The 18,206-nt window shown below is 43.3% G+C and overlaps 1 protein-coding gene across 4 annotated transcripts; it reads left to right on the top strand.

The window, feature by feature from the left end:
- Positions 1-161: 161 nt before the first annotated feature.
- Positions 162-6,827, top strand: luc7l3 (LUC7-like 3 pre-mRNA splicing factor). Of its 4 annotated transcripts, none has more exons than XM_080487670.1 (11): positions 162-403; positions 860-926; positions 1,023-1,062; positions 1,490-1,634; positions 2,065-2,142; positions 2,284-2,388; positions 2,541-2,678; positions 2,807-3,216; positions 3,505-3,689; positions 4,265-4,426; positions 6,026-6,827. In XM_080487670.1, exons 1-11 carry the CDS (start codon positions 305-307, stop codon positions 6,058-6,060), a joined length of 1,464 nt encoding a protein of 487 aa, XP_080343796.1. In that variant the 5' UTR covers positions 162-304; the 3' UTR covers positions 6,061-6,827. The 4 variants fall into 4 exon arrangements, with proteins under 4 accessions (XP_080343796.1, XP_080343794.1, XP_080343797.1 ...); XM_080487668.1 differs by having other exon boundaries at positions 183-403; positions 2,517-2,678; XM_080487671.1 differs by having other exon boundaries at positions 184-403; positions 4,265-4,479.
- The last annotated feature ends 11,379 nt before the right edge of the window (positions 6,828-18,206 follow it).

Raw genomic sequence — 18,206 nt, 5'->3', positions numbered from 1 at the left:
CAACGATCTAAATATTAGGAATCTCTCTCTTAGCGCTTTAAATTAGATCTTGATTAATCACGCAGTTAATTCCAGAGTTTTATGTATCATCGCTGAACTCCTGGGACTTGCCCCCCCCCCCCCACCAACCCTACAGTTTGTCTTTCCGGGTCGGATCCTCCGGAGCCCGGCGGACTGTGACCGGGCGTTGTTGTACCGTCTGCCATTTTGATCTGAAGCACTTTGGCGCAGTGGATGATTTCAAACCAGCTCCTCTGGATTACACGCAAGCGAGCTCCACAGAGCCCACGCTGTCCCGGGCATCATGCTGTCCGCAGCCCAGTTACTCGATGAGTTGATGGGCCGAGATCGAAACTTGGCCCCGGACGAAAAACGGTCCAACGTGCGATGGGACGACGAGAGCGTAAGTTAGCAGCGCGGCTAACGCGACCCTGGCTAGCTGGTGGCATCGTGGGATTCCAGCCTTGTACGAATCATAACAGAGCTTATCTGCTATGGGGGGGTTAAGATAAAATACGTGAACGAGTTACTCGGCGAGTTCCCGTCGATTAACCTATAATTGGTGGCGTTGGCGGGTGTTTTGAGAGTCTTCCAGACACGCGTGTTAGCATCATTAGCATTAGCTTGGCGTTTTGCTAACGTTAAAGCGACAATGGGGCTCCGAAACGCTTCTAATCTTAATGACTTTATTTGTGAAACCAAACTTTTAATCGGGGCACTTTAGTTTAGATTCTCCAGCTTAATTTGATCCTCGTGTTTATGGTCTTCCCGCTGTCGCCAGGTCCGACATAACGTCCGCGTGAGCGACTCTAAGACGTCTTGTCTGTAATTCCATGAGTAATCCGTCTTTCTTCATCAGGTCTGTCGGTACTATCTATGTGGCTTCTGTCCAGCCGAGCTGTTCACGAACACTCGCTCAGATCTGGGTAAGTTGCGATGCGGAAATAACGATACACCCTGTATTATTGATCAAATATCTGTGGTAAAGTCCCAGATGTTGAAATGTTTCCGTCATCTTTCAGGTCCTTGTGAGAAAATCCACGATGAGAATCTGAGAAAACTGTAAGTTCTGATTTGTTTTAGCTGATGGTGACATCCGACATCAGTTCACACCCATCACCTCATTTAAAACTGAAGTAACTACAACTACACTTTGCTCGAGTCTCTTCCACCTTCACAATGCTCGGTTTGTGACCTCAGCCACAAATGTACCTCATGGGCAGTGAGGCTTCATCCGATTGTGCAACTCTGTTGAAATTCTGTCCTACAAACCAAGGAGGCAGCCTTGTGACTGAAACTTTGCTATTTCTGTTCCTGGTCAGGAAGAGTAAAACATGGGAAAACACATCATTTAAAGATTTAAAGTATAGTGGCAAAATGAAGTCCATCTGTGCAGGCCGACGTCTCGATACAACCTCATTCGTTTCTTTCTGTGCAAGTTATTACATCGTTCCACATAACAAACACTCTTTGTGCCAATTGTGTCCAGGTATGAGAAAAGTTCCCGCTTCATGAAAGAGGGCTATGAACGAGACTTCCTGCGCTACCTGCAATCCCTCCTGGCAGAGGTGGAACGGCGGATTCGTCGAGGACACGCCCGCCTCGCGCTGTCTCAAGCTCAGCAGAATGCAGGGGTTGGTGCCTTTTGCTTTCTGTGTAGTGTCCGCCCACCTTCTGTGTTATCTGGTTGAATTAATAGACAGTTGTGCACAGTGTGAGTTTAAAGAAGTAGGGATGCACCGATAGAACTTTTTTAAAAGGGCGAGTACTGCTGTGTGCCGCCACACACTTCCAGCTCGCTGTTCCCGAGTGTATTGGTCACGCTTTAATCATGTGTATCATGCAGCATCGCTGGTCGGTGACCTTCGACACCCTTCGGCATGTGTTATGGCTCACAGTTACTTGGTGAGCAGTTAAAACTAATGAGCGACAACCGGTTAACTCTGCTGGTCCAGACGTCTCTGGCGATTAAGTTGCTGGTGTTTTACGGACTAGCTTTCACCCTCCTCTTGATATTTTGACACAATAAACTCATGACAAAAACATTTTTTTTGTCTATTTTAGCAAGGCCCTGGTCCATCGGGAAAGAATGAAGAAAAGGCAACGGTTCTCACAGAGAAGATTGAAGACCTGGTTGTACAGGTTTGTATCCGATGTTAAGTTGAAATGAATTAATTGTTTATGTGCTATGTCTTTGCTGTTTGTTGTTGTTTTTTTAATTTGATTGCATGAAATGAAAGGTTTTCAGCACTTTTCAACATCTGTTATCTGCTTTTCACTCAGATTGAAGAACTCGGATCGGAGGGTCGAGTGGAGGAGGCTCAGGGAATGATGAAGCTGGTGGAGCAGCTGAAGGAGGAGCGGGAGCTGCTCAGCTCCAGCCCCTCGGTGAGTCCACCCTCAGATCTCTGGCCCATCAACACCACTTGCTATTGCTCGTGCTTAAATTCAGAGTAAACCGGCAGTATCTGGGTCAGTCCCTGTGTAAATGTAAAATGTTATGTTTCAAATTGTAGACCATTGAGAGTTTTGCTGCCCAGGAGAAGCAGATGGAGGTGTGTGAAGTGTGCGGGGCCTTCCTCATCGTTGGTGACGCACAGTCTCGAGTGGATGACCACTTGATGGGCAAGCAGCACATGGGCTACGCCAAGATCAAATCCACTGTAGAAGAACTCAAGGTAACAGGATCACACGTGTGTTGAAACCCATTTATCAGTGGGCATGTTACAGAGAAAAACTCTGTCCCAAAAAAAATAGTGTTCATCATTTGGTTTCGCCTGAAACTAAATGGTTTGTTTGTTCTCAGGAAAAATTGCGCCGTCGGTCTGAAGACCCTCAAGGTGAAACCCCCGCCGTCAAACGGGACCGGGAAGACCGTGAGCGTGAGAGGGAGGAACGGGAGAAAAAACGCAAAGAGGAGGAGGAGAAGGAGAAGGAGCGCGAGAAGGAACGGGAGAAGGAGAAGGAGCGCGAGAAGGAACGGGAACGGGAGCGCGAGAGGGAGAGAGACAGAGAGCGGGACCGAGACAGAGACAGAGAGCGGGACCGAGACAGAGACAGAGAGCGGGACCGAGACCGGGACAGGGACCGGAGGGCACGGCGGAGCAACTCCAACAGCCGCCACTCCAGCCGAGCGTCGGACAGGAAACGGAGCAGATCCCGCGATCGCCGGAGGTCCAGGAGCAGAGATAAGGACCGAGACCGCAAACGCAGCAGGTACGACTGGCTGTTTCTAACAGCAACCGATTACTGGACTATAGAGACAGATGATCAGATTTTCCTTTTAAATTTCATCAATTGGAGGAAGGAGATGGTTTGAATTTTGGACCATTCTGGTTTTTACAACAATATGTTTAAAACGACTTTGTAGAATTCTTCCTGATTACATTCAAGTAATTAACGGCCCCATTATACCGTTTTCTTTTTGATTCGTTGTTTTCAATAGTAGCTCTGCCGTATTGAGGACAATTTAGTCAAAATTGACCTTCCTCTCCTCTTTCGCAGGAGCCGGGATCGGGACCGGGAGAGGAGGCGCAGCCGCGACCGCTCTGATAGAAAACGCCGCTCCCGCAGCCGGGACAGGAGGAGATCACGCAGCTCAGAGCGCAAATCTCACCGCCATCGCAGCCGTAGCCGCAGCAGGGACAGAGAAAAGGACAGAGACAGAGAGCGGTCATCCAAAGACAAAGGTGAGCTCCTGTGGAGTGGAAGGAGGTCAGACTTGGCGCCAGTTAAACTTGGGATGTTACTTGTTTGCTGTTCTGAGTTGAGGTGATCCCCTTTTGTCTCTATCAGCGCTTTTAATGTGAAGATATGAAAATCTTAACTTGACAAAATAGACATCGGGGCCAAAAGTGAACAAAATGAAGAGCAATGCCTCTTGATTCCCCGTTCATGACTTTTATCTGTACAGAAATCCTCCCAGAAGCTCTTTCTTATCAGATTTGAGTCTATGCCAGTTTGTGGTTTTCACTACTGAATCATAAGAAAAGCTAATACTTGGAGACCAAATCCTCCGTTTAATCCACCATGGATGTTATTCCCTGAAGTAAACTTATTTAAACTACCTACAATACCTTTGAATACTACTTGTTAGTACAACTTTTCCTGGTTACCTACAGTTGTATAAACAGTCTCCACTATTTTCGGAAAAATCTGTCTCGTATTAGGATCGATGTGTTACTTGAGTAGGAGATGTGTGTGTTGGTAACCACCACAGTTCCTGGCAAATGAGTAATGATCACCCGGCCGATGCTTTTCTCAGACCGTAAGACGACAGAGGAGAGGAGCAGCTCGAAGAAAGACAAGCACTCTGACGGCGATGCGGCCGCCATCAGGGCTTCGCCAGAAGTGGAAGCGATGCAGACGGAGGCGGCTGCCTCCTCCCCTCTGCTTAACGGCCAGCAAGAGCTCCTCCATTCTGAAGGTGACACTCAGTCCAATTAAAACTGATCTGATAGGACCTCAGATCAGGCTCAGGTAAGTGCGTCCTCCTCCTCACTCCCCCCTGGCTCTCAACCCAAACCCCTCCACCCCCTCACCTCCTCCCCTCCCCCCCTCCCTCTCCTATGTTCAGTTCAATGCCTCTAATTTTGTCCTATGTACTGTAAGCAAATATCTTTATCCTGTTTTTGAATAGTGCATCATATTGTATGCACTGAAGATGAAGGACTAGGCCCGATGAATGAGAAGAAGGTAGAAAACATTCACACAAAGCCAAGAGGGAAAGGCCAGTGTAGCCCTGAGCAAACATGCCCGGAGGTACCCCTCGTTTTGTATCGGTTTTTAATCCTTATAGATGTACATTTGTCTTTGTGGACAAAAAAACAAACAAACATGGACTCATCCGATCAAATTTCCTGCCTTTATTTTTTTGTTGCCTTTTTTTTTTAATTTATTTTTTTCAATGACAATAAGGGAATTATGACATTTGCTGAGATATTAAATTCCTTACAGGAATGAAGTTCAGTCACTATGTGTCTCCATTTCTTGGGGATTTCTCCTACTGTGTAAACACACACACATACATTTAATACATTTAGTCTTTTTTCTTTTCTTTTAACTCAAATGCTATAGGTTTGTTGTCCAGCTGACTTACTGTGCCTGATAATGCCATGCAAGTGTGTGTTTGGGGGAGGGTGGGAGGGGAGGAGAAAGGGTTGGGGGGGGGGGGGGGGGGGGGGTTATAGCACCGGTGGGGCCTAACGTAACTAACTAACTGGAGGGGTAGGGTTTATCGAATGAATTGCAGCTGACTTCCATACCTCACACAGCGTTGGTGTTGTGAGCGAGACCACATGAGAAAAGGGCAAATTAAAAATCATGGATACTCTGACTGTCAAACTGTGCAGGTACTCACCCCAGGTACTCCTTTCTCTACCCACATCATTTCTGAATGCTGTTGCCTGTCAGAAAATGAGGAAAAGAAGTTGAACGCTTGATTGTCTGAATATACATATACGTTTAAATTTGCTTCCTGTATGTTAAATTTTGTAAATGTTTTTTTGGGGGAAAATGTTTTAAAGCTTTGATAGGATGGGAGAGACACTTGTTTGTTTAAAGAAAAAAGAAGCTTGATATACTCATGCCAACAGCTGCAATTGTTAGACGTGTTCGGTGGTCAACACTCGAGTGTGAAGAATGTTTGTGTCTTTTAAAAGGAGCTCAGATACGCTGCTTCAACACGTCAAGTACACTTTCACTTTGGCATGGTGGATATCGGCAAGTCTTATTATTACTCGCTGAAATCAATGAAAACCATCGTGGTGTTACTCAAAATCAGGTTATTCAGGCCAACTGCTGTGAAGACTTGAAACATCAATTGGAGCTTGCAAATTAGTCGCCGTCTCCATAATCGCCAGTGTCTCTCGTTAACGACCCACACTTTTCCTCTGTGACTAATTTTGAGGGACACGTTTGACACGTAGATGTCTGTCGCTCATGTCGCAGCACTCGCTGCTGCAAGCGCTTTGTTTTGCGGGGGCCTTTGCTAACGGGGCACTCTGTGGCCGTTCTTGCTCAACAGGGGAAGCTGGGCAATCTGGTGGAGGAAGAAGCTGAAGAGCACACCCAACCTTACCCTGAACCTGACACGCCGCTGCTTAAAAACAAGGTGAACCACAAATGCGTAGTGGGCTTATTTAAATAAAAACCCGAACCTAAAGTACAGGTGTACATGAGGCGAGAGGGGAAAAACAAAACAAAAAAAAATAATTAAAAGTTCAATTGATTTCGTTGTTCCATTTCCTGTCCTATCGTTTTCTGACTGGATCAGGGTAGTTGTGGTTCATCTGATTTTGTTCCTTTTTCTTTTTCCTTCATTTGTTTTGGTCTTGATGTCAGTCGGACGTCACTTTAAAATACCAAACCGAGCAGCAAAGTTATTTATGAGCTTTTGTTCTCATTTTTTTATTTTTTTTTTGTCTCACAAATCTTCACACATCATCAGTGTTTCTTGACATTTAGTGATATTGAAATAATAAAAAAAAAAAAAAAAACAGTGCTTGTGGTTTGTATTGATTTGTCAGGTTCTTCTTCACTTCCTGACCTCTTCTCTCGCTCTCTTTTGTTTTTGTTTTTTATATCAAAAAGTGAGTGAAAAGCGTATGTACAATGTTAGAAACCCCGACAGGGAGCATCTCGTTTTCTCCTTCTCTTAGAGCTCGCATTGGTCGCTCTTGTCCCGTATCTGTAAAATATTCTGATTTTATTTTTTGACCCCCCCCCCCCCCCCGAAAAAAAAAAATAAAAATTGAGGACTGAAGATTTGTTTCATTTCACCCTGCTTTTAATGTCCATGTTATGATGAATAAAAGGTGAAAACTCTTGATCATTGTTTTTATTTCTCGCGTCATACATATCTTAACGGCAAGGCACTGTAAATTGTAAAAACAAAACAAAAAAATATGACCAAAGACCAAAAACACTACAGCAATTAACACTTTGTGACCTTAAATGCATCTTATACTGGTGCTGATTTTTTTTTTTTTTAACTCTTTAAAAGGTGTCAATCATAAGACCCGTGAGCCAAACCAAGAAAATTGTAAAACTCTCAAGCAAATTTCCTACAAGTAGCAGTACCCTCAAAGCCATGCTGTCCGAGTGAGTTTGTAAAAATCTGCAACAGCTGAAGGAAGTTTTTTTTCAACATTTCACTATTTTGCACCTGAAGGTTTCTTTATGATCGGCTCTCTGTTGAGACTAGTCGTTTTTGACAGCAACTGTTTGGTTTTCTGGGAATATACATTTTAATGTATAATCTATGACACAATGAAGAAAAACTTTTAAAAGTTTAAATTTGAAGGCTATTACGGCATTATTTTGCCAGTCGGGGCCCCACTCGAGATGAAATTGGGCTGCATGTCACCCCTGAACTAATGTGTTTAATCCCCCAATCTTAAATGGCACTCATTACAAGTTTTGAAAAATTAGAAACAACCCGAACATATTATTTTTGTAAACTGAGTCAAAAGCTTTCAACTCACCAAAACAACATGCATCCATTTCTATTTGACACATTGTGTTTGTGGATTTCTTTAAGTAATGGATTAAAGAAAAACCTATGGAATATGGTTGAATGGGATTCATTATTTCAGACTTTAATATAAACTTTATATTAAACTAACATGCTCTGTTCCACAGAATTGCATTGTGTGCATGGTTGTGGGAAAGTCTAATGAAAGCATGAAATAACCAAAACAAAACCCGTGGTGCCACGAGGAGCGAGATAATATAAACTAATACAGCCAAGCCTTCTGTTTCAGGTCGGAGACGCAATAACATGACGCTGCTTCATGTAATTTCCAGGCACAGATGAAAAACGCTCGAGGCCTGAGACCGGGTTTGTTTAAGATTTAATAGTTTTGTTGCTCATCCTGCAGTTAGATCCTCGCAATGAAAAAAGGATTCTGCTGCAGATCTCCTGCCAAAATTAAAGCAGCGGCCAATTTTTTTTATTTTTTTTTTAGAAAGGCAGTCTATGCTGGGCCACAAAGAAACTGAAGAAAATTAAATTTTTCTCTCAGTGAGGTGATGTTTACACTCAGTTGCACAATTTAGCTTGTGTGCGTTGTTTGTTAGATTTGAGCAAATCGTTCACCGGCAGCTATTCATGGTCTGCCGACCCTTTTCTCAAAGCAGCAGATTTGATGACTGTCACTGTGACAAGAGAAAACAATTAGGTTTTTTGGAGTTTTAAAGCCATTTAGCTGCATTATGTGTTCATATAAAGTTCCACACATTAAGAAAATGCTCACGGATGAAATTCCGTTTCTTCGTGTCCAACTTAGACTAAGCCCTTAATCTCATGCAAATAATTAGCTTTCTCTCATTCCTGTCCATATATTGCGTGTCCCTGACAAACACCGTCCATCAGGCTTGTTGTTCTGCCATGGAAATGACCTTTACACACGGGATGCCTGCGGAGAAAGAGGCAGGAGTTTGTTACAGTTAATTTAAGTAGAAATCCTGGCCCCCAGGTCAGTGGAAATCCAAGGTTTATTACTCACACCCCTGCAGATTTCGCCGTAGAAGGCAAGAGAAGTAAACAGCAGAAATCCCAGTGTTACCAAAGGATACAATTATACTCCGTCTAATTACCAGTCAACAGCAACAAATGAATAATGTCAAGCATTAAAGGAAGCGAGGATGCTTTGATAGTGGCAAGGCAGCAAAACTGGCTCTGGGTGGAATTAGTACAGTGTAGAATAATGTTCTTGTAACTTCAATAGTACATCTAGATTTCAATATGAGCAAGATATTTTTAGGCACAATTGAAAGCAGTCAATGGGAATGTGTTTGGGAAATGCCTTCACAATGTATGCAGTTGTCAGAGATCTGCAGCACAGTAATGTGGAATAATCCGTCCACTATGGTGAAGGGAGCAGGATCTTGCGAGAGTTCATCATCTTGATTGGTTGACTTCTATGAATAGAGCAATACCTTGTGAAACCCAGTGATCCTCCACGCGCCTTCATTCCACTCAGGGTCGATCCCAGTCGAGTGGAGGTGAGAGCATGTTGCGCCGTGGGCCGGCCGACAGTCTTCCCTCCACACACATATTCACACACGTCACCAATTAGAATCAGTCATCACATATTTCGTCCTGTGGAAGGAAACCAGAGTACCTGCAGAAAACCCACACAGGACGAATATGACACCTCTGTACAGAAAAGCTCAACCTGAACTTGAACCCTTTCAAACTAAAGGCCCAGGTCATTTCTTCTAGTTTAACCTAAACAAAACCCCACAATAAAACCCCAACAGATTTTTTTATTTGATTTAAGCCAAACAGCCTAAGTTGTATGTTAGGCTCTTATACCATAAAAGGTAAAACATGATCTGTTCAACTCAGGATGGAGTTTTTATTTAATCAAAGGTAGCCAGCATCACTAAGACCTTGGTTAAAAAAAAAAATTCCTAACAGTCCTGATATCTGCTTTGAGAGTATAATGAGGAGTGGCGCTTTAAGATCATCACATATGTAAATTTTAAATAACCTCAATAGAGTTTCACAAATGTTCAAAAAAGAAATCTCCTTGGATGTCTCTCAAACAAAGCACCTGCCAATTACACATAACCAAGCATGGCAGTGAAGGATGAGGTGGCCCAGCTGTGACCTCCTGTGTCTCTTGGCCCAGGGTTCCCCTAACCTGTCCCACAACACCAGAAGGAGCAGGTGGGCTTTCGACGGTCTGTTAAGTTCCGGGAATGCGGATGAAATATGGAACAATATCCCATTGATGGGGAGGCCTTGATGGTAGGAGCCACGTACAGCTCTCATTTGGGAAGATAAACTGGCACCAGACAGCAGCAGATAAGCATGGTTAAGAGCCGGATTCATGATGGAGTTGGGGATGATGAACTGAATTGGGGCGTCTGAGTGTCACATTTGATGGCTGTGACTTTGAAAGTCATTACTGCAGTAGCGGTCTTTTGCAACACTGAACAGCAGGAGGCAGTGTTCACCCACTTTTGAATGACTATCCTGCAAAACTAAAAAAAACAAAAACTAAATAAAGATTCAGTGGGCCCCACAGTAGTGCAGATACAGAATTTCTCCAGACATGTGAGTGTTTTTGTGTGCACACTCACACAGCAGCAGGCAGGAACCATGAGAATAACTCAGTTTAAACAGAACCACTCTCAGGCAACATTAACATCCCACTCTCTGCAACACAAAATCTGTACATGTCATTAGCAAAGCAGTATTTCCCCAGGGTGGGAGTAGCAGCCAGAGGAGGGGGGAAAAAAAAAAAAAAACAGAGGGGAAGCAACAACAGGAAGATAGTGAGCTGAAAAGACAGGGGAAATGAAAAAGTGATAGAGCAGGAAACAAGGGAAGAGAGAGAGAAAGAGAGAGTTGAGTGGGTGGGGGGAGTCTGTCTGATGTGATGCTAAATAACCTGTGTGAAAAAAAGGATAATGGAGATAGATTGTCTTCGTCTTTCTCTAGTTTTACTCTCTTTAAATAGACACACAGTCTATCTCGAGAGAAGGTCGGCAGGGGAGGCAGCATGTAGATTATACAGCAGAGTAGGGAATTTATCAGTGCCGTTGGTTCACTGTCTGATTAATAATCGAATCTCCAGCACACACAGCTTATGTCAGCTGTCTGTCTTGCCTAAATGAGCCACTCGGAGCCAAGAATAAAGGTCGTTCTTTTTGTTTTTAGTCATCCTACCTGAGTATCAAAGTCATTTTCTAAGTAATGGAGAAAGGATTCCAGTTGAGAAGAGATGGGAAGAAATGAAGAAGAGTAAGACTGAATGAACGAAGAGATGAATTCTGATGCGCCAAGATAAAATATATAGCTTATTTCACACAAAACAATTAGGGATGCACCGTTACGAGAATCGGGTTTTGGGTCCAATACTGCACGAGGTACTTGTACTCGGAAAAAGTTCTCTGATACTACTCGATACTACATGACGCCACACATCAGCAGCGTTACCCGCAGGTATGCAAGCGAGCATGAGCTATGTCCCCGGTTTTGGAGATTCTGTAATATGACATTGACAAACATAAGGCAGATTTTAAATGATGCTCTGCCAAAATAGCAATAGGACGTGAAAGTCCGTACGACACCAGCAACTTAATCACTAGAGAGCTAAAGAGTTTTGGGGCTCATACACCACTAAAGTATGACTGGTACACTCATTACACTCTGTTCCTTGGTCAACAGTCCACAGTACACATAGGGCAGTGCGTAGATCGACGCTACGTACCGATCTATGTGTACGGTAGACTGTAACGCTTTTGCAGCAATGCACGGCCTTGGCATATCCTTTGTGTATAGACTATTAATTAATCTTAATTCAATAAGTACTCGTATCGGTGCATCCCTACAAAGCAACCATCGTTTCCTAGGGGAATCTATAGATCAATAGAGTCGGCTATGAACTTGCTGCACATAGTCCCTAGTACAGGTGGATTCATATAGTATGCCTGGTTTATCCTTATATTATTGTAACACCCGATACCAATCACTCAATCACAACAGTTCCATGAAAACTTGGCAGGAAAAAGGCTGTGAAGAAGGCTGGAGGGTCATAAATGACTTTGGTGTCTGGTGGAAGCTCCATCATCTTTACACAAACAATGATGGACTTCTGCAGGAAGATACACTGGGATTTTATATGGACGTATTTTGGGGTACATTTAATCGAATAAAGACTTTACTGAAGGAAAAAAAAAAAAAAAAGACAGGCTTAAAGCTTTTCTCACACAAATTCTGTAGCAGTATCCAAAACAGACCACAAAAACAGAAGGGGACAGGATGGGATTGCATTTAAAAAAAATAAAACAGCAAAAGCAAGAGAAGAAAAGGGACAGAACAGGGATAAAGCACAAACACTGGCTGAAACAAGGTGCACGACTCCTAAGGAGTCAAAGGGATGGGGAAAAAAAAATAGATGAAGGCAACAAGACATAGGTGAAACACAGCACAGTTGGGGCAGACAGCACCAGGAGTGGGACTCAGAGAGAAAAGTAAAGAAGTAACACTATAAAACAAGACAGGAGAATAAAAGAAAAACAGCATGACACCATGACTGACATCCTACAAAATGCATTAGACCGATGTTATATCATTGATGTTCTCCGTCTTTATGTGCCGAGAAGACCAAGTCTTAGGAGGGAGCGCTGTGGTTGTGTCAAAGAATTTGTGCAGTGATATGGTGGGGATGTGGAAGCACACAAAGGGCAAAAAAAAAAAAAAAGCCTCAATGTTCTGTTTAAGAGGACCAGCTCTCCTGGACTGTCCTCTGGGGGTGGGTGAGATGAGGATCTCATCCCTTGCTGGAGGCTGTGTGGGCTTTAGGCAGCTCACTCAGCAATGGAAAACGATACCCTCAGCGTAAGAAGAAGCGTTGCAGGACCAAAATAGCTTCCAGTAACGCTCGCTGTTGTTTCTGCTGACATCATATAAAACTACAGGCTCATATTTAGTTTATCATCACCGAGATTTCTGATTTTGTAATCACGGAACGAAACCAACAGCCATACCTGCAAATCATAAATTATGTTTCTTTTACTTTTTTTTTTTTTTTTTTTTTTTTGCAGATGTTACAAGTGAAATTCCACTATTTCATTTCCCTTATCTCTATACAGGAGAGGCGAGAAGTACAAACAGAGGAGGGGCTTCAAAAGTAATACAATAATTTGTCAGACTTTGTTTCCAGGTAAATGTCTGGATCACACATGTGGGTGAAATCTATTTCACCTCGCACATAAATTCACTGACACACACCCACTTAAGATTCAGGCCAATGTCAAACTCTCCCCTGGACTAACCCTGTCTCCATGGCAACAGCTCAAGCTGACCTTGCCTAATTTGTAGTGTAACAACCGACAGTCGCAGAGAACACGGATATTATGCACCAGGTGAAATGAAAATAATCCTGCAAGCACGGAGTTAACGGACCTGCAACGAGTGTGTCTCCACGCAGCCAGCAGGGGAGTGAAAGCCAGAGGACAGCTGAAGCAGAACAAGCCAAAAACATCACCCGAGGTCCGATTAACCGCTGCAATACAAAGAAAACACTGTGGAAAAGTGTCATCATCCTTTTTTTTCCGCCCCTCCAATGTAAATCGAGAGGCAGCAGCAAAGCGGAACAAACAAATGTGTGTCACGGTTCTGCACAATCAACAAGGGTGACTTTAAAGTCCTCTGATGAGCTGAAACATCATTAGAAGACCATTAACATCCTCTGTTTTCAGATATTGATCTCCAACTGCGGCACCCAAAGGTTTGTCATTACAAGTCGAATCCCTGTTGCCGTTTTCCTTGAATCTTTGTCGGTCATAAATGATGATTGTTCTCTGGGTTCATCGGTATTTACTGGCTCGCTGTTTGTTGATTACTATGAGATCATTTTGTTGATTTTGTCATGAGTATCGAAACCACCTTCGCCACACTGTTGCCTGTTACAAGTCTATACATGATTAATGCCTTTATTACCATTGGTCAGCCAATGAAACACATATGGATTTTCTGGATTATTATTTACACTTTTGTACTAGTTTGGCTGATTATGCAACTTTAAAAAAAATACTGGTTTATAAAACATGGGACCTGTGGAATATACTGTAAAACAGCAGAATGCTGTTACAGTGTGAACAAAGAACCTCCATTACAACTTGGCAGAAAAAGCAAATTGTTTTCTAAAAATAAAAAAAAATAAAAAGCTATCTGGCCAAATTTCAGTTGAAAATGTGTAGCAAAAAAAAAAAAAAAAAAAAAACTGAGGAACTGGTGAAAAGAAGAGAAATTACTGCTGTGATGCCACTAAACTGAGAGATACAGTCACACAGTATGTTGACTAAATACAACTTGACTGAGGTAGTTAGGCTATTGGTCAGTCCAATGCCATTTAGCAGTGTTTTGAAGATACATTATTCATCTGCAAAGTGTCAGCAAGGCTTTACCATTTGTCATTGTAATACTGCTTGGGCGCATTAAAAATTGGTCTCATGCTTTACAACTAAGACTATAAGCTAAACCACTGGTCTGCCCAATGTCACCAGACTAAGTGATGCATTTATGCAATTAGTCAGCTCAATGACTAACTGCTGATATTTCACTACTGGCTGGTCAAATGTGTAATGACTAGGTAATGAAGTTATAGCGTTTCAAATTTCCCCCTGCCACTTGACAATTCTTTGGCCGAATGCCAAAACTATAACTTTTGGTTTTGACAGATTGAGGATGCTCAGATTAAACAGCTATTAGGTCAAAGTTCTGACAAATGCCTTTCATTTCATTATTCAAAACTATGCTTCGCTCATAATTGCATTTTTTTGTTGGCTTGTTGGCCAAGCACAGACACGCCATGTTTGTTACACTCAAATACTCCACTGTAATGTGTTCCTCTCTGCTATTGCCCCCCATGAGAAGATGCCGATGATGCAGTCTTCCAATCCCTCCTTTGTCTCTCACAGCGCGCTTTTCTAGCCCATGAATTATGCATGTGATTAATTAGTCTCGTCATTAGAGTATATGATCAGCCGGACACTCCCCTCTCTTTGAGTTCAAACGTGAAAGGTTTTTTTTTTTTCTTCCCCTTTCTCGTGCCGTCATTGTCGGCTGTGTGTTCTAGATGAGAGGTGGGGGAGGCCCTTGGTATTTCTTGTACCCCATGGGACAATGCATGGCATTGCGCTGGGGAATACAATGAAATAACAAGATAACAAGATAAAAGCCTTGTGTTGGACTTCAAAGTCGAGCGGCTGCCTGAATAGAGGCACGGTGAAGCACAGTCTGCGTCTTGGTGATTTCAGAGAACAAGACGACACTCGTGGAAGACGAGAACCTGAAGAGGATATGCACACATGGGCTCCGGTGTATAAACACACACATACACGTGAGAGCGTGAGTGATTAAACACTTTACTACACCTGAAGCCACCGGGCACTGGAGGCACGCTGTCTCTTGTTGCTGCTGTTTTTTTGTACATTATTAAACCGTTGGTGTCTGTCCTCACTGGAATGATCCAGTTAAGCCATATTAATGTGAGCATACTTCAGCAGCAGGGGACCCTTCCTTTACGATATACAATGTCACATGCATGTTTACTATCAAGAGACCTTTGGCTGTTGAATCGCTCAGAAACTCATAATTCTTTACATTCTACAAGACTCTCAGGCCAGGGTGCCTACTTCGCATTAAATCTGCATATCATTTATTGATCCATGCTGTGATCACAAAGGTGGGAAATGTACACATGAGTGCTTACGACAATGACAGAGGGGAGGGATATTGAGGCATATATCTGCATGGATGCCACAAGTGAGGCTCGCTTTTCTCTGTGTGTCAAGTGCACACACATGTATGCGCACACAGATACACACTTTTACAAGCTTTAATGCACTGCTCTCACACCATGGAGTAATGGGAGTGGGTTGGGAGGTGGCTCTGCATTGTGAATCCTTTGGCCTCTCATCGATCCGGGGCTTCAATAGCTCTGTATTGATTGTCCCTCTTTCCCTGCACAGAGATCAGTCATGTACCTGTCCACTGATGCTCTTTGGCCGGCAGCACTGTCTTTTATGCTTGCACAGCAGTGAGATTATACAGAAAGAGTCAAGGATAAGCAAAGTCTAACAAGCGAGGTTATACCGCTAATTGTGTCTGGGAGCAATAGCTTTTGAAATTCCTGGAGATTTAAGGGTCCTCGAGCACACGCTTTCAGACCAGTGAGGCGACGCTTATGTGTGTGTGTGTTTCCTGAGTGTGCCATCGCCTCTGCTACTGCTCAGCTGCAAACACTGTCAGATGGCATTACTCCGATGTACAGTACATGTGCACCTGTGTGTGTTTCGGTGCGGGTGCTTTTCGGACGCATTTATGTGTGTGGCGTCACTCATTTTCCTGTAATCACCCAGTGTGCGTTTGTGATGAGTAATGAAGTGCTGGCTGTCTGGCGGATGCTGTTTAATCATGCAAATCAGCAGCACAATCGTTCCCTGCAAGGATATTACAGCCGATGCCGGACGCCCAGCTCCTCCGACCTCCTCCCGGTTGATTTACTCAACGCTCTTCCACACCGCCAGCGTGAATGACACACTGCACTAATGTAAAGGATGACAGGGAAGTGGAGAGACACAAGGACAGGAGGAAAGTGTGCAGGCAAATCTAAATTAAATTTGAGAACGCACAGAAAGGGGGAAATTAGCAGCGGGGGGAGAAAAACAGAAATAAAGTAGTACATTACTGTATGAGTTGTTCATCTATTTCCTCATTAAAAACTAAGGGGCTGGTATAATGTTTCCTGACTAACTCCTCCATTTGTTTTCACTTACAGAGACAGCGAGAGGATGTGGTGGAGCTGGGTTTGCTCATATTGACCATCATTAATAGGAAAATAACGTAGGAAGATGACCAGAATTATGTTTCATAATATGCAAATTGGAGTATTTGTGTCCAAGCTTATACGCACGTGTGAATCAGCAAGTCAGTCGGGTCCAAGTGTGTGGTTGTGTGAGATTTGAGGATGAAGTCAACGAGTACTGACATTTGCACTGATGCGCACTGAAATAGAAAATTCATCACTGACTGACAAAACACCTGACTCTCACCTCAAAACAAGGAGCAGGTCCACTCTATTACTGTACACACTGGCAGACCCCAACGCAGATAGGCTCTTCAAACATCTGCATGAAAACAAATCAGGCAAAAGCTGGGATTGCGACACCCTTTCGGATTAGACAAGGGGAGCATTTCTTTTAAAATAAAAGTCATCCAACTTCCAATCATCTTTATCAAGTTGCCCGGCCTACAGTCATGGGATAAAGAGGCAAACCTAGTTGACATTAAGCAAAACTGCAGGCCTATAGAGACCGAATGCAGAGAAGCAAGCATTTCACAGAATCTCACACAAAAAAAGAAATTTAAAGTTTGAGATTAATCTGCATGTCTTTGGACAATGAAGCCGGAGTACCACGAGAAAACATGCATAACGTGTGAGAACATACTAATTAACCAAAGAAAAAGGCCCCAAGCCTGGAATCGAACACACATCTTCTTGCTCCAAGGAAAGACTGTCATGATGCAGCCCCAAGCAGCAGAGTCACATCACGGGATCATGCTTGATAATTGTCCCACACAATCTTTTTAGGGTTGCTTGATTCCCACCGAGTAAATCTACGCTTTTAAAAACCATATACGTGGAGTACAGTTTGATGGAGTCTTCTGACGAAGCACGGCATTTGTTTGCCGCAAAATGACTCAATCAACTCGATCAATTCTTTGTTCACAACTGATTACCTTTGTGTCACCTCGATAACTCTTCTACAGAAACATGTGTGTTGGTTCAAACCAAACAACCTGGGACTGAGAGGCTTGCAGCTTAATCTGAGTGCTAATAATATATACAAAAATCATCTTAACTGGCTGAGAGGCCCCATAGTGCAGCCTGTAAAAATTTCTGGAGAAGTTAGGGTTTTAATGCTGCAGCGACAGTGCACATCCACCCTTGTCATTACAGCACACGGCCTTGTGAAAATAATGAGATCACATGCCCCAGGTGAGTGCCGGACTGCTGGACAGCCTGTCTGGGCCTGGAAAGCGGGAGGTGATTATTAAGCTGTTTGTTGCTGTCAGAAATTGAAAATGAGTCATGCTCAATTTGAGGCACAATTCAGAATGATGCAAACGTCCCGAAAATATTAACACGGGCACGCTTGCAACTTGTTCTAGTACGTCTTGAAATAAAACATAACAAGAAAAAAACAAACAAAAAAAAAACACTTTACCCTCGTGATTTGCAAGTGTAAAACGTTTACGTGTGAGTGTCAGGAGAGAATCTATAAACAAACCACAAATTAGGAGTAATCACATGTAACTTCCTTTAAGGTAATCGCAAGAAGTTGAACAACATATGGAAGCAAAGTGTTTCCTCACATGCAATGCAAACTGCAGCCCCTTGCTAGTAGCATCCCCTGAGCGTACACGGAGATTGAACATGTACTGTACTCTCTCGGCTGCATACCATATGTGCAGGATAGTGAACATCTGCTATGAAAACGGGATGATACATACACGAGAACAACAGATATGCAAAGCGATACATCCCCCCGAGGAAGCAGAGCAGGGTCACTTGACACATTTCCAAGACTTGTAAAGCTAATAAACCAAGGAAATTAGCCTACGGTGCCACTTGAGACTGCGGGACTGATAAAATACCCGTCCTAAAACAATCGTTCAAGCA

The sequence above is a fragment of the Lipophrys pholis genome (genome assembly GCF_963383615.2).
Source record: "Lipophrys pholis genome assembly, chromosome: 19".
In the NCBI taxonomy this organism is placed as follows: domain Eukaryota; kingdom Metazoa; phylum Chordata; class Actinopteri; order Blenniiformes; family Blenniidae; genus Lipophrys; species Lipophrys pholis.
Note: the sequence above shows the minus strand (reverse complement) of the source record. Positions and strands in the feature narration are given on the sequence as shown.